At 35.9% G+C, this 14,691-nt stretch overlaps 3 protein-coding genes across 3 annotated transcripts; 1 reads left to right on the plus strand and 2 right to left on the minus strand.

Moving 5' to 3' along the window:
* Nucleotides 1-1,296: 1,296 nt before the first annotated feature.
* LOC139432207 (uncharacterized) lies at nt 1,297-9,003 on the minus strand. Its single transcript, XM_071200628.1, has 2 exons — nt 8,587-9,003; nt 1,297-7,606 (listed from the first exon to the last, which is right to left on the minus strand). Exon 2 carries the CDS (start codon nt 6,026-6,028, stop codon nt 3,386-3,388), a length of 2,643 nt encoding a protein of 880 aa, XP_071056729.1. The 5' UTR covers nt 6,029-7,606; nt 8,587-9,003; the 3' UTR covers nt 1,297-3,385.
* A 19-nt stretch (nt 9,004-9,022) lies between these two features.
* Nucleotides 9,023-9,421, minus strand: LOC139431994 (transcription factor Sp7-like). The gene has a single exon (XM_071200322.1). It carries the CDS (start codon nt 9,419-9,421, stop codon nt 9,023-9,025), a length of 399 nt encoding a protein of 132 aa, XP_071056423.1.
* A 2,938-nt stretch (nt 9,422-12,359) lies between these two features.
* On the plus strand, nt 12,360-13,385 carry LOC139431995 (matrilysin-like). The gene is made up of 2 exons (XM_071200323.1): nt 12,360-12,678; nt 12,742-13,385. The coding sequence occupies exons 1-2, from the start codon at nt 12,360-12,362 to the stop codon at nt 13,383-13,385; spliced, it is 963 nt and encodes a 320-aa protein (XP_071056424.1).
* Nucleotides 13,386-14,691: the final 1,306 nt, after the last annotated feature.

The following is a 14,691-nucleotide window of genomic DNA, read 5'->3' on the forward strand; positions in this document are numbered from 1 at the left end:
GAACCTAGAGTGCCATTTTTAATTTTACTTTGTTATCATATATATGTTAAACAATATGGACATCATAGATGTGATCCTTATTTAGTTTATTTGTATTTCTTTCTCTAAGAATAAAATAATACCTTTTTTTGTAGGCTATTGCTGTTTATTGTAGGCTATTATTTATTTAATACCGCCCTTGTTAATAGTAATAAAATGAGCAGAATCCACTTTTCTAATTAAGTAAGGTATGAAGTGAAGCATAAAACGGCAAACTAAAAGAAAAATATACCAAAGGCTCTTAAAAAGACATGGGTCCCTAGAACCCAACGTCACCACGCACGTCCCTCCACATGCACGTCACCAGTTAAAGGTTAATATTTCTGTGGTTTGCTGGTCATCAGACGGCTTCTTTCCGAGATGTAGCTGATAGATTTAATATTAGTATAAGTTCCCTACAAACTGTAATCCAGCGAACAGTGTATTTTATAAGCAACCTATCAGACGAAGTAATACAATGGCCATATACAATGTTTAATACAATGTTTTCATATTTTTACTGTTCGAGCTGTGACAAATATCGTACTAGTTCGCAATTAATCGTTACGTGCGCATACGCATTCATGAATGCACTAATTTGTCACAAACTAATACCTAATTCTCTGCTCGAACAAACCTAATACTTTAGCGATGAAATTTTCAATCAAATAAATGGGGATGGAGTAGTATACGTGAGGATATTATACGCTGAAACTAAACACGGGCGTGTATGCTGGGATTGTTGGGATATGTTCGATTGGGAGCTTACAATTGGTTATTTAGAAAATAAAGAAGGATTTCAACGAAAACCACTAAACAGCGTAATGGGGGGGTTTCAAATTATAAATAAGAGCGAATTCATAGAGCTAGTGGAAAGCGAGAAAATGTGGTGCGCGTTCTGCTTGAATCGCCCAAATTTTCGAGTAAGTTTAAGAGTAGAATGTTCCGAAGTTGTATACCAATTTTTAATGATAGAAGTAGCTCGTTATTAAATCAATAGAAAAGGATATTATAATAGTATATAAAAGTATCATTAAGAGCACGTTTTACTGGAAATAGACTAATTTAAAGTTTTAAATAATGTAGGTATATTATTTTTAAAATAAGCTTGTAAGTTAAATATAAAAGATAAGTTAGTTTATTATAATTTACGTATAATATTTTTAAATAAATTTTTTGTAATATAAGCAATTGTTTGATATTTCTAAAAAGCTAATTAAATATGAACTTTAAAGTTATATGTAGGGTATGGAAATTTGATAAATAAAACAAATTAAATTCAGGTCAGGGCATTTTAATCTAAATAAATTAAAAAATGAAAGTTAATATAAATATAATAACAATGTAAAAAGATTAAACTCACTTTCTAATTTATATAATATGGAGACATATGCCCCCATATCCTGAAAATAGAAGCCTGGTCCGAGGGGCGTCAAATCACAAAAAATTAAAGTTAATACATATTATTATATTAAAAAAAATTTAAATTAAACATACTCGAATAAAATTATACTATTTTCTACTTAACCTACTTAAATATATTTAAACGTTATTCGAAATAGTTGTAAAATGACCCCAAGCCAATGTTTTAATACCATCGGCATCGATACATCGCTTGGAATCATGTGGGGAAAGGGCCAATTTGTTTTGTAAAACGGTAAAAACCGTGTGGTTAAAACTTCTAAATAATAACTGTTTTCTACACAAGACGGAATTTGAATGTAAACAGTCGAAATAATTTTGAAATGAAAGCTTTTGTTTAACCACAGCTTTCCTAATACCTTTAGATTTTTTAGTAACCCGCCCATCAGCAACCCGATTTGCGTACACCTTCGATCTTAAGCCAATAAATTCGACCATTACGTTTCCGCAATTTTCATCTTTCATCTTACCTAAAACCGCTTTATTTTGCAAGGGGATGTCAAACCGATTATCGGGACTGTAGTTAGATGTATCAAATTTATCTAAATTTAATTTAACATCATTATACACATCGTCAGACTTAATTAGTACGGTGAAACTGTCGGTATCCATGTAACACAACTGAACGTCCTCGCCGTATTTAGGTTTTAAAAAATCATAATAAAAATCGTACATTAATAATTTTGAGAGTTCTAAAACTGTAAAACCAACGTATAGAGGCTTATCGTAGACTACATGAAGACGCTCCATTTGAATTGCCGAAAACGTTTCTGTGAATACTTTAACACTTTTAAAATTTAATTTAGCGATTAAACTCCGAGCTCCAAGTCTAGGTCGACCTGCGGTTTCGCCAGACCTGATATCGTCCCAACTGGTTACTAAGCGGACGTCGACTCGCTTATCAACATTTTCCATGGTTTTACCGAAAACTGCGTTGTTCATTAATTTAAAAAAATCCTTTTCAAAATCATTTTTAGCCGATTGGCGTAACTCTGTATTTTTATCTATACAGTGTGTCCCCGGATAGGTGAAACGACTCTTATAAAAGGTAAAATTTTTTCGATATTAATTGTCATCTTTTGGGGTTTAGCCCTGCTTGATTAACGACTAATTTTGAACATATTATCAATTATTAAAAAACAAGTGAGCCTTGACAGTGAAAGAAAAACTCTTTTTGTGGCAGGTAAAGTACCTTTTCTGTTTACAGTACGTGAAAGTGTTACTAAGAAGTTTTGTTCAGAATGAAAAACTATGGGCATATGCAAATTTTCGGATTGATCGGCCTACTTTGAAAAAATCCATATCAAACAATTTTATTTCTAACAAAGACTGCCATGGAAAAACAAAATTGCTTTCCTGTCACTGTTAATCTCTCAAACTGTAATTTAGTAAACTTAAAGTGTTTTTTAAACAGAATGTTAACATTACAGGAAAAAGTTTACGTGATTCAGTGTTATGGAACCGGGAAAAAAACGATTATTGCTTTATTTTGTGAAAAATTTCCAAATACTGGAAATAAAAGAAGTACTTGTTGGCGTTTAATCAAAAGATTTCTTACAGCAGGAAGTATTCACTCTAAGAAAAAAAAATTATGATGAAACTGATTAACTATGATCAACTGTTTTCCTTTGTGGGCGAACACACACTTAATTTCTTGTGAACATTTTCAGAACGGTTTGTTTATTTCTCCCTAATAATCTGAATCTCAAAACAAAAAGTCGTAATAAGGTACTATTGACGAAAATAATAAACAATAGGTTTTATCAAAGTAGGCTGATGAAAATTTGCATATGGCCATAACTTTTCATTCTGAATAAAATTTCTTAGTAACATTTTACCATACTGTAAACAGAAAAGGTACTTTACCTGACACACAAGAAGTTTTAGCTTCAGTATCAACACTCACTTGTTTTTTAAAATTTGAAAATATGTTCAAAATTAGTCTTTAATCAAGCAGGCCTGAACCCCAAAAGATGACAGTTAATATCGAAAAAAATTTACATTTTATAAGAGTCGTTTCACCTATCCGGGGACACACTGTATATGACTTTAACCAAGGGGATTGTTTAAACGATAAAACTCTATTTACTTTACTTATAATTAATCCGTGTGCAACGGCTTGTTTTAAATTTCTGTAATGAATCACATAATTTGTCTTATCAAATAAATTTGGAATTAATCGTTTATCGCTCTCACATTTACAATTAGGGGGGATTAAATTTTCGGCTAAGAAAGGTAGATCATTATGTAGGTTGTGCAAGTGTTCGGGATACGCAATATCCACGTATAAAATATATCCGAAATCGTAATCGTCGGCTATATTATTAAAATCTAAATTTTGAATTTCGTTTTCAGTCAACCATTTAAAGTCGGAAACGGGCATAAATTGAGATATTGCCCACAAATACAAATTGTTAGCGTCCCAATTTATTAAAAATGTAGAGGGTGAATTAGCATCATAATTTTCCATATATTTATTATTTGCTTTAGCATGACGTAGAGAGCATTGGGAAATGCCCCCACGGATACCTTTTTTAATGAAATGAACTTGATCAATATTCGTCAACAATTCCAATTTAATTTTAGTGAATTTTAGCATAGCATCCCAAGATAACCCCGGTGCCGTATAATAATGCGCGGGATCTAAACCGTACGTTTTGAAACATACCCGTCTAAATTTCTCAAATACATCAGCTAATAGAAGAACATCGGTCTTTAAGTATAAATCGGAATAATCCTTAAAAGTATGACAATTAAATTTCTTCCAAACAGTTTGGGCATGGGCATATTGCTCATCAGATATTCCCTCTAAATTTAAATTATTAAAAAATGCCTCTTTAGGGGGTAAGGATGTGGCATTAAGCCTATCAAATGATGACATAAAGGTGTAGGGAAAGATTCCCTTTTTGGTCAGCAATTTAAAATAATCATTGTGTGGGTAAAATTTACGCACGTTAATAAAATCAAACTCATTAAGGTTACCTGCTAAAGAATCTAATGAAGACGCCATGAACCGAAATGAATCAACAAATCTTAATTTAAAGAAAACATTTTTAACAGATTTGTCTTCGCTAATTACCTTATCAACCAACACTCTTTTACTAAAATTAATGTATCTCTCTTTATTATTAGGTAACACATCAAGTCCATCTTTGTCTGCATCACCCATTTCTTTAATAAATAAATGACAATCATACCCACTAAAGTTATGAAAAAATATCGGAATAAAATTTTGAAGTTTGAAATTTCGATTACAATTTGAATGGGTGGGACCTCGGTATTTGCCGCTAATATGACAATGATCACGAACCTTAACCTGGTTTGAAGTAAAAGGATTTTGACAAATAATACAATTTTCTGCCGATTCGAAATGCCGTTGCTCATCGGCCGTTAAAGGTATAATTGGTTTTACAGTTTTAAAGTATTTGTTGTAAAGTAATTTAACATCATCAATTAATTTAGAGATACAAATTTTAGGCGCATCCGGTCCCGCATACGTTTCAAATTTATTTAAACTGCTATCAATATTGGAAACAATGTAATAAGCAAAACTGTACGGTTGATGTTCCTCAATTTTTTCCGTAAAAGATTTAGCGCTACTCTGCTTACAATAATCGATCGGTTTTAAAAGCGATTCAAAGTCAGCGTAGATGACAAAGGGAGCCATTTGAGCGAATTTATAATTGTTAAATTCTAAAATATTTTGCGGAGTTTTTAAACCGAAAAAGTTTGGTTTAGATTTTAAATCGGTTGTAGGTAAAACGGTCATCACATGATTACAATCATAAGTCTGATGTGCGAGTAACTTGTCTGCGGATGAAAACCGCGTCAAACATCCATCACAAAGATGTATAGAGCCGTTGCGGTTCACCCACTGGTTTGATATTAGCCTTGAAAGATTTTTAATTAAAACGAAATGTCCCTTGCCGTTTTCGTATAGATAAAGCAAATTTATATGAATATCGCGTCTTTGTTTGGTAAAATAAATTGGCCCTTCCACCGTGTATTTACCACTACTACTACTTAACAATTCGTAAACATTAATACTTAAATTATTTAATTTTTCTACATTAATGATATCTTTTAAAGTAATGGGAAATGTAATCCCTTGTAAATTAAGTACTTGACTATAATGAGGGTAGCTTGTAGTTCGATCGTGACTATGATTTGCAGGATGAAGAGCCGCCGTCAAACACCACGCTAAACAAGCATCGTCCTCATAGTTTTTAATATTTACGCACGCATGTTTTTCAGCAATTACCTGAGATAAACGTATATACGATGACCCGGGTATAGGTTCAAATTTTTTAATATTAAGCAGGAGGTGAGATACGGAGAAGAAGGCCCACCCAGAGTCGCGTTCTTGAAATTCTTCGCTTTGAGCTAAAATTTCCCTACACTTCCCAACATACACCTCATGCAAATCTGTACCCACCGAAACAACTTGAAATTTACAATTACAATTTTTCTCAGACATTAATACGTCTTCATCCCCATTTTCATCATACGCGGCTTTAACATAATTTGCAAAAAACTCAATCTGAACCTTTATAGAGGGACCACAGCGATCTAAACTAACCTCAATCATTCGTTTAACAGCTCCTTCTGATCTTGTTAGGAACGATGGTATATCATCATCGGCCAACACGTCTGCGACTCTATAGGTGCAAACTCTACCTTTAAAACATGATTCCAATCTATCGACGTTATCTTCACCTTCGACCGGGGTTGCATGTTCCAACCTTAGATGAGTCCGTAGGTGAGTGGTAGATATAAAGTCAACACCGCAAATTGGACATAAGGGCGATGACAGACACGGCGGTTTTCGTCGAATCGGCTGCCGACTCGACCACCGTCTCGGCGTATACTTCTAATGTTTCATATTAGTTAAGGCACACACAGCGTTGCCCACCGCCTCTCGGCTCTGTGGCCGACTCGACACGTCGTTGACTCGTTCTGCAGCGGCTGCTTCCCGAACAGAAAGCGGCTTGTTATTCCACGTGTTTATATCTACCCGGACACACAGAGCTGTCTTTCGTTCGGTTTTCCGATTTTAATTTCATGAAAATGGACGAAATAATTGATATAGAAAAACTCATTGTGGAAATTCAAAACCGTCCTGCATTATGGGACATGAAAACGAAAGAGTACAGCGATAGAGTAAAGAGGAATGAGTGCTAGGAAGAACTTGTGAATGTTTTTGCCGACCAAAACATGACAATAGATGCAAAAAAACAATTAGGTAAGTTCAAATATTTATTTATAATTACAAGTAAGTTAATATAATTATAAGTATTGAGTTTATTTTGATAAATATTGACAATATCGATCTCTAACAGCAGTGGCTCTAGAATTTCCTCTATGATATGAATCAGGTGGTAAACTCTGCATATTGGATTCAATTTCATTCATGTTCTCTTCAATAAATAGGTTTTCTCGCAATCCATCTCTTCTTCTAACAAAGTTATGTAGAACACAACTGGCTCTAATAATAATTTCAATTAAATCTATGTCGACATCTAGTGATCGATGAAATATCCTCCATTTGTTAGCCAAAATTCCAAATGTACATTCGATATATCTTCTGGCTCTGGATAGTTTGTAATTAAATATTTTCTTAGCATCTGTAAGATGTTTGCCTCCATATGGTGTAAGTAGATTTTCTGCTAGAGGAAATGCTTCATCGCCTATTATTACATAGGGATACGGTTCATTTGAATTGGGGAAAGATCGTGGTGGAGGCACGCTTAAGGAACCTTCAGTTAATTTACGAAAAAGTGCAGAATTCTTGAATATTCCAGCATCACTAGATTTTCCGTAAGATCCGACTTCTATATAGGTAAAACAAAAGTTGGCATCGCACATTCCAAACAATACAGTCGAAAAATAATTTTTGTAGTTATAGTACATAGAGCCACTGTTGGGTGGTTGCTTAGTTCTAATGTGTTTGCCATCTATGGCTCCAATGCAGTTTGGAAACTTTGCGTTTTTTTCAAATCCTGCTGCTATCTCTAACCACTTTTTTGTACATAGTTTTGGTATGGTACTTTCAACTAAACAAAACCAAATTGCCTCGCATACTTCTTTAACAATAGAACTAGCAGTAGATCTTCCCACTCGGAAAGTATAATGAAGATCGGTTAGGGAGCACCCAGTTGCTAGATATCTAAAAAGATATTATTGTAAATGCAATATTCCATGAGAAAATTTTTTTAGAAGAGTGATCATGTAAGAAAAATTAAAAAAGTTTCTTTTTTATGATTCCAGTAATTTATTTCTTCTTTAGAGATACCCTATTTCGAAAGCTACGAACCATAAAAATGAAACTGTTCAAATTTTCCCTCACTGTTATGAAGATCTTTTCGTTGTATAATATAGTGACGACCGTAACTTTCTGTCGATATTCATTTTGTTTATTTTAGGTGAGTTGATACGAAAGAAATGGAAGAACATTAGAGATAGATTTGCGAGGGAATTGCAAGAAAGGAAAGGAAAGTCTGGGGATGGAGCAAGAACAAAAGCTCCGTATGTGTATACAAAGCATTTACAATTTTTAAAAGATATTTTGACACCAAAACAAACCATAAATTCTTTAGAACAAATTTCAAATACCGAACCAATAATATCTGAACAAGAACCTGGACCTTCTATGACCAACCCTCCACAAACAGAATGGAAGAGACTTGGGAAGAAAAGACTGTATCCTTTTGAGGACAAATTAATAAATTCGTTGGAAACTGTTCAGAAAAAAATGATGGAAGCAAAATCTACACCTCCAGATGATAATGACGACAACCGGCATTTCGTCCTGTCTTTGCAACCAAGTCTTTCAGCGTTACCAAGACACCTAAATACACTTTGCAGAATAGAATTATTGCAAGTCATGTCCAAGTACGAAACATACGGTCATTCACGTCAAAATCAATTACAAACAATACCCAGTTTCACGCAAAGTCAATTTAGCAATATGCAACAACACCATCAACAACAACCTCAAGTTCCAGTTCCATCGCCATCTCCAGCAAGTTCCTATATATCAACTTTTAGTACTGAAGAAGACTCATTCCCATACTAGGTTGTTAATATTATAATAAATATATTTTTGAATAAAAAGCTTGAATAAATATGATTTTTTTTCTTGCTTACCTAAGAGTAATGACTAACTTTTCTTCAGGAGGAATACTACACCTCATACGAGTATTTGTTTTAGTAATATTTCCCTTTATAGTATTTAATAATTCATCGAAAGTAGTCATTGACATCCTCAAATAATTGAAAAATTTGTCTTCGTCACTTTTTAGTTCCGCAAATAAGGTTTGAAACTGACCTTTCTTTTCTCTTTCCATTACAATGGGATGCACCCACATTCTACGATTTTTTTTCTTTTTTCGTTTCCAAAGCACATATAGCATTGACAAATAAATAATATGATTTAAATAATCATTGTAATCATCCATCTTTGAATAACCGTTATACTTAACAGAAAACCGAGAGAATATTGCAACTGGTAAAAACCGCAATGTGTGCCAAATAGTCGCGGCAGCCGACTCGGCTGCCGATTCGGCGAAAACCGCCGTGTCTGTCATCGCCCTAAGTTGGAGGGTTGCCGCTGCTGCTGCTTAGGTGAAGGACGTGATGATGTTGATGACACATGTTGAACAGGCTCCGCTGACGTACTTGATGAAGGGTTGGAGGGTTGTTGTTTAGGCGGATGACGCAATGATGCCTGTTGAACCGGACCGGCCGATGTACTTTGTAAAGATGATGGTAGTGGTGGTGGCGGCGGCGCAACACAACGTGGAACATTTAGTCCATGTACGCTTCTTTGATGGTGTTTCAATTTGTCAGATCTTGAATAACCTTTTTCGCAGATACGGCATTTAAAGTTCGATTCCCGCACATCACCGTGTTTCACAAGTATATGCCGGGTAAGATTGTGTTTTAAGGTAAACGCACCGTTACACACTTTGCAAAGAAACATTTTATTACGAAATTTAATAAATTTACGCGACGACCGCTAACGCTGAACTGATAAGCAGCTAGGCGTGTGATTAGAGTTACGGTGGTCAGTCGACACTATCACGAGGTGATCACGTGATCCGAGAGGCGCGGTCACGTGATCAAATAGAAACTGTTGTAGTGGAGTTTATTATTTCCAAGTATTCCATCACATAAAAATTAATTTCCGATAAATTATTTAAACATAATTCTTCAATGGACGTCGTGTTATATATATCATCGTCGTCAACAAGCTGTAGAGATTTAATGTATTCCATAAAATTTAGGCTATCCAAAAGGTTCATTTTATAGGTAATTAGCTTCTCCATTGCGAAAATCTTATCGATATCCGTTGAATGAAGTAAAATCGGTATGAATACACCACTTTCAGAATCCTCAATCACATACGTTAGATACAGGTAATCATCATCATCGTCAAATTCGACCTTTAGGTTACCTTCGGCTAATGGTAGCGTCTGCGAGGAAACTTCTACATTGAAACGTATCAGTTTAAGGGTAGATAACCCGAACAATTACACAGATCCGATCTCCCTGTAAATATAATACGCGTGACGTCCGTTCGCGTGGAGTGTAATATAATTTCTGGATCATATTACAACAATAAGCAGTCACATACGCTATTTGAATTTGCACCGGCGGTAGATCCTGGCTTCAGTATAAATATAGAGCCTAGGAACCCAATATATTTTGCAGTCGACACCGATCGACCGATAACGAACATTACCCTTAGACTCCTGGATCAGCGCGGTAGATTGGTAAACTTTCGAGGAGAAGAAATCGTAATTAGGTTAGAGCTGAAACGTGTTGCATTATAATGGGATTTATGTTTGAAACGCCTGGTGGCGGTGGTGGGACCTATCGCACACCACCATCACAGCCTACCTTGAAAAAGGGTAAAGGGTATAAATGTAAACGTAAGAGAACGTCTAGATCAGTCTGCAGAAAGACTTCCTTGTGACCTGACAACGTTCGTTTACTTCAAGATTTGGGATACCATGTCAACAAAAAAATTAAACATTTATAGAGATCCTATCGTGGATAATTCCATCGCTAGGGAAGAGGTGCACAGTTACCATCCTTCAACAAATTCGTTTCAAAACAACGATGTGTTCACCATTGAACGGAACCAAGAAGATGTTTTATTTTCCTTTTTCGAGAGTTATATACGAATTGAGGGTAACTATGTTAAAAAATTGACGAATCCTGCAGATAACGTAAGTTTAACGCACAATTTGCCGGCATTTCTATTTGAGTACATCGCATTCGAACATAATGGCGTTGAAATAGAACGGGTTCGTGAACCAGGGCTCACATCGCTAATTAGAACACTTCTACACCATAACGATGTGGAATGTAAATCATTGGAAATTGCCGGGTTAAAATGGCCTCCTGAAGGCGCCTTACCCACGGTGGACAGCGCAAACGATAACTTTGTATTTCAAATCCCACTTGTGCACATTTTTGGATTATTTAGAGACTACAATCAGGTTATGAGAGGTCGTTTCAAGTTTAGGTTTGTCAGAAGCCGCACAGATTCAAACTGTTTTAAATCTATATCGACTAAAGCCGACCCCAGCACTGCAGAGTTTACCCTAAAGACAGTGTCATTACTGGCGAAGCATGTTTCTCCCAGTCCATCGATAAAGATTAAACTTTTGGATGGACTAAATAAAAATTCGAATATAGCTGTACCTTTTCGTAAATGGACGTTTTATGAATTGCCATCTATGAGACGGGGGAATAAAGAGATTTGGCCTGTTACATCAACTACCAACAGGGGTAGACCGCAATATGTCATAGTGACATTCCAAACCAATCGAAAGGATCAGCCGAAATCTGATTGTACGCTGTTTGACCACTTGAACATTATAGATCTTAAAGTCTATTTAAATTCATATTCCTACCCATTCGAGTCTATGAATTTGGATTTTACGAAGGAAAACTACGTTGAACTATATAAAATGTATACGGAATTTCAATCATACATTTGGGAATCTAACCGAAAACAGCCGATAATGGATTTCAACAGTTTCAAGAAAAGACCTCTATTCGTAATTGATACCACAAAGAATAATGATGAGGAGGCAGCGCCATCTGCATCATGTGAAGTACGGCTTGAAATTCAGAGTGATAAAGATTTTCCCGCCAACACGAAGGCATACTGTATCCTAATACAGGAATCTATGTATACCTATAAGCCGCTGAGTGGGGAGGTCTCAATCGTTATTAATTGAGTCAATTTCGATTGCGCATCATAGTCAGAGTTATGGAGTTGCGTAGAGCGGTAGTTGATATTCAGGGGTTCTATATAGACTCTGAATTCATAGTTAAAGAATTCACACTTCTGGACCTTATCACCGACTATGCCGTACATCTCCACTTCAAGGCTGACAGACCCTTTCGATGCTTATCGGTTCAAGATCAACGATCCGCCAAGTATTTAGAGCGAAATCACCATAAACTATCGTATATTGGAGGATGGATGGACCTGTCGATGGGGTTAAATTTACTGGATGATATACTGTCGTTCTATGATGAGGTGTATGTGAAGAGTAGCCAGAAGAGGGAGTTTTTGGAAAGCAGACCCTATTATCGGTTCCGATGTCATCGGAATTTGACGGTCAGGGATATTGCCTCGGAGTTTTCTGAGAAGGCGGTTGAAGAAGATACTAAATTGACGGCAACTTCCAATCCATGCTGGTTCCACAACGATGCTCCCGCAGTTTGCTCGCAAAATAACGCCATAATTTTAAAGAATTTTTATGTAATTTGCGTAGACGTGTTATATAAGAAGTTGTTAAATTTTTTTTAATACATATATTAACTTTTATTTATTGTATTTATTTTTGAATCCTTATACATCCTTCATGCAATCAGTGTCTGACCTCCATCACGCAAACATGTACATTGCGAGAGTTATTTTAGTATATACGCTCTGGGCGCTTCCAATACGAATTTTAATGGAAGATTTGATGTACGATAGGGATATGGAAATCTATAAATATCTCAAAGCATTTGGATATTTAAATGGGAATGTGAGCGGTTTACATCATCATCATCAAATGGGATATACAACAACAATGACGGAAGGGTTACGTAAATTGCAGGGATATTTTCACCTGCCAGTATCGGGTGAAGTTGATTTTAAAACTTTGGATTTGATTGGTAAACCAAGATGTGGGAATAAAGACTTGGAAGACATTTCAGTAGACGCTAAACGTACGATACATCGAAAGTGAGGGATCCCAATAGTTAAATGGGCCATCTATAATAAATATCCAGATGGCTTTCCCAATATCGTTGAAAGGGCATTTGCGGTTTGGGCTAAGCATATGGATTTAAAGTTTCAGAGCTCGTTTACCGACGTCAACATTCTAATCGGGTTTAAAGGTTACAACCATACGTGCATAAGGAACGTTGGATCAATGTGTGGTAGTACATTCAAAAATGGAATTTTAGCTCACGCATACTATCCTTATATTAATGGGCGTAATGTTGAAATCCACATAAATTCAGATTTAGAGTTTGATTTATCCAACTCTACAGTAGATGGAAAATATAACCTATTTTTGGTAATGGTGCATGAAATTGGACATTCCTTAGGTTTAATGCATCGAGTTGAACTCGATTCCATCATGCATCCCAACTATGGTAACACGAGAATTGAGGATTTCAAGTTGAATAGCAGAGATATTGTGGCAATTCAAGCTATATATGGTAGACCCAAACTGTATACATCATCGACTGTTCCAAGTCACGTTACGTCATCATATAGGACCACGACGAGTCGGTCTACGACAAAGCCCGCTCAACCCTCAGCATTTAGAGACGTTTGTGATGTGGATTCAAAGTTTTCCGGTTTTTTGATTCACTATCAAACCATGTACGTGCAAACAATGGGTTTGGTTAATAGATTTAAAGTCTAAACGACCTAAACAACCCAATCCTGTAGACATAAATGATTGGCTGCCGACTTTGAGGAATGTTTTTCGTACTGTAGACTATAGTTATAAAGTGTCTATCTCGCCTATAGGTGACCTTATACTTATAATGGAAAATTCAATATACAGAATTGATTTTAAGAGTATGAATGTGCGGTCTGTGTGGCCGTTCACTTCGACCGAGTTAGGGTTTAATAATTTTACTCGAGTTAACGGAATAGTTACAAGCAATTACGGTTTACCTTACATATTTTTCGATGATATGTACGCAATTCAAGTGGATTTTAATTACTTTAGAAAGGAGAGAGTTATAGTTTCGATTGGTGAACTTTTGCCGGGAATCCCAACTTCTTTCAATGGGATTTACAAAGGTTCCGACGGCATATTTAATTTCTTTGTTGGCGATCGAATCCTCCAATACGATGAATATATAAAGGAGGTTGTAGGCACCTCTGACAAGAGTGTATCGATATTAGGGATAACTTGCCCCTATATATCAATTTTAGATCAATTGAAATCTCTCCTCTCAACAATCATTTCAACCAATCTCTCAATTCCCATAAATTATTGAGATGGTGGGGGGAGGGGGTAATTAATTATATTCACCCGTCGCGTGCATTTAAATTCAGTTCTCCATTGGAAATGGATATCGAGGGAGGAGTGAGCGACGTCTGTGAAGAGATGGGCTCGGATTATTGGAATTCAATCGGCGCGCAGTGGAAACGGTATCGTGAATTGATAAAAAAGGAGACTAAATTTATCGGGGAAACGCAATTTTCAACCGAATCTTTCGGCATTAAAGTTGGAATTAGCGTCGCTAGAGGGGGTACAACCTGTGTAAAGTTCGTAGTTAGAACATGCAAAGGTTTGGAATCCCAGTCGCATCAAATTACGTTTTTACGTCAAGATTGGGAGCACCTAATATCTACCCTTAAACTGATACGTTTCAATGTAGAAGTTTCCTCGCAGACGCTACCATTAGCCGAAGGTAACCTAAAGGTCGAATTTGACGATGATGATGATTACCTGTATCTAACGTATGTGATTGCGGATTCTGAAAGTGGTGTATTCATACCGATTTTACTTCATTCAACGGATATCGATAAGATTTTCGCAATGGAGAATCCTAAAATCGAAGCAATCGAATCGGATTCTGTGAAATCAATCTCCAAGTAGTCGCTGCTAATCTCGCACTGTAACGTATTTTTATTAGTCTTGAGGGACAATAGGGTCTCAGGTCTATCTATCTTATCCAATCCGACCAACCGTAGAATCTCCTTTTGCAAATATT

The sequence above is a fragment of the Onthophagus taurus genome, chromosome 11 (assembly GCF_036711975.1).
Source record: "Onthophagus taurus isolate NC chromosome 11, IU_Otau_3.0, whole genome shotgun sequence".
NCBI lineage: Eukaryota > Metazoa > Arthropoda > Insecta > Coleoptera > Scarabaeidae > Onthophagus > Onthophagus taurus.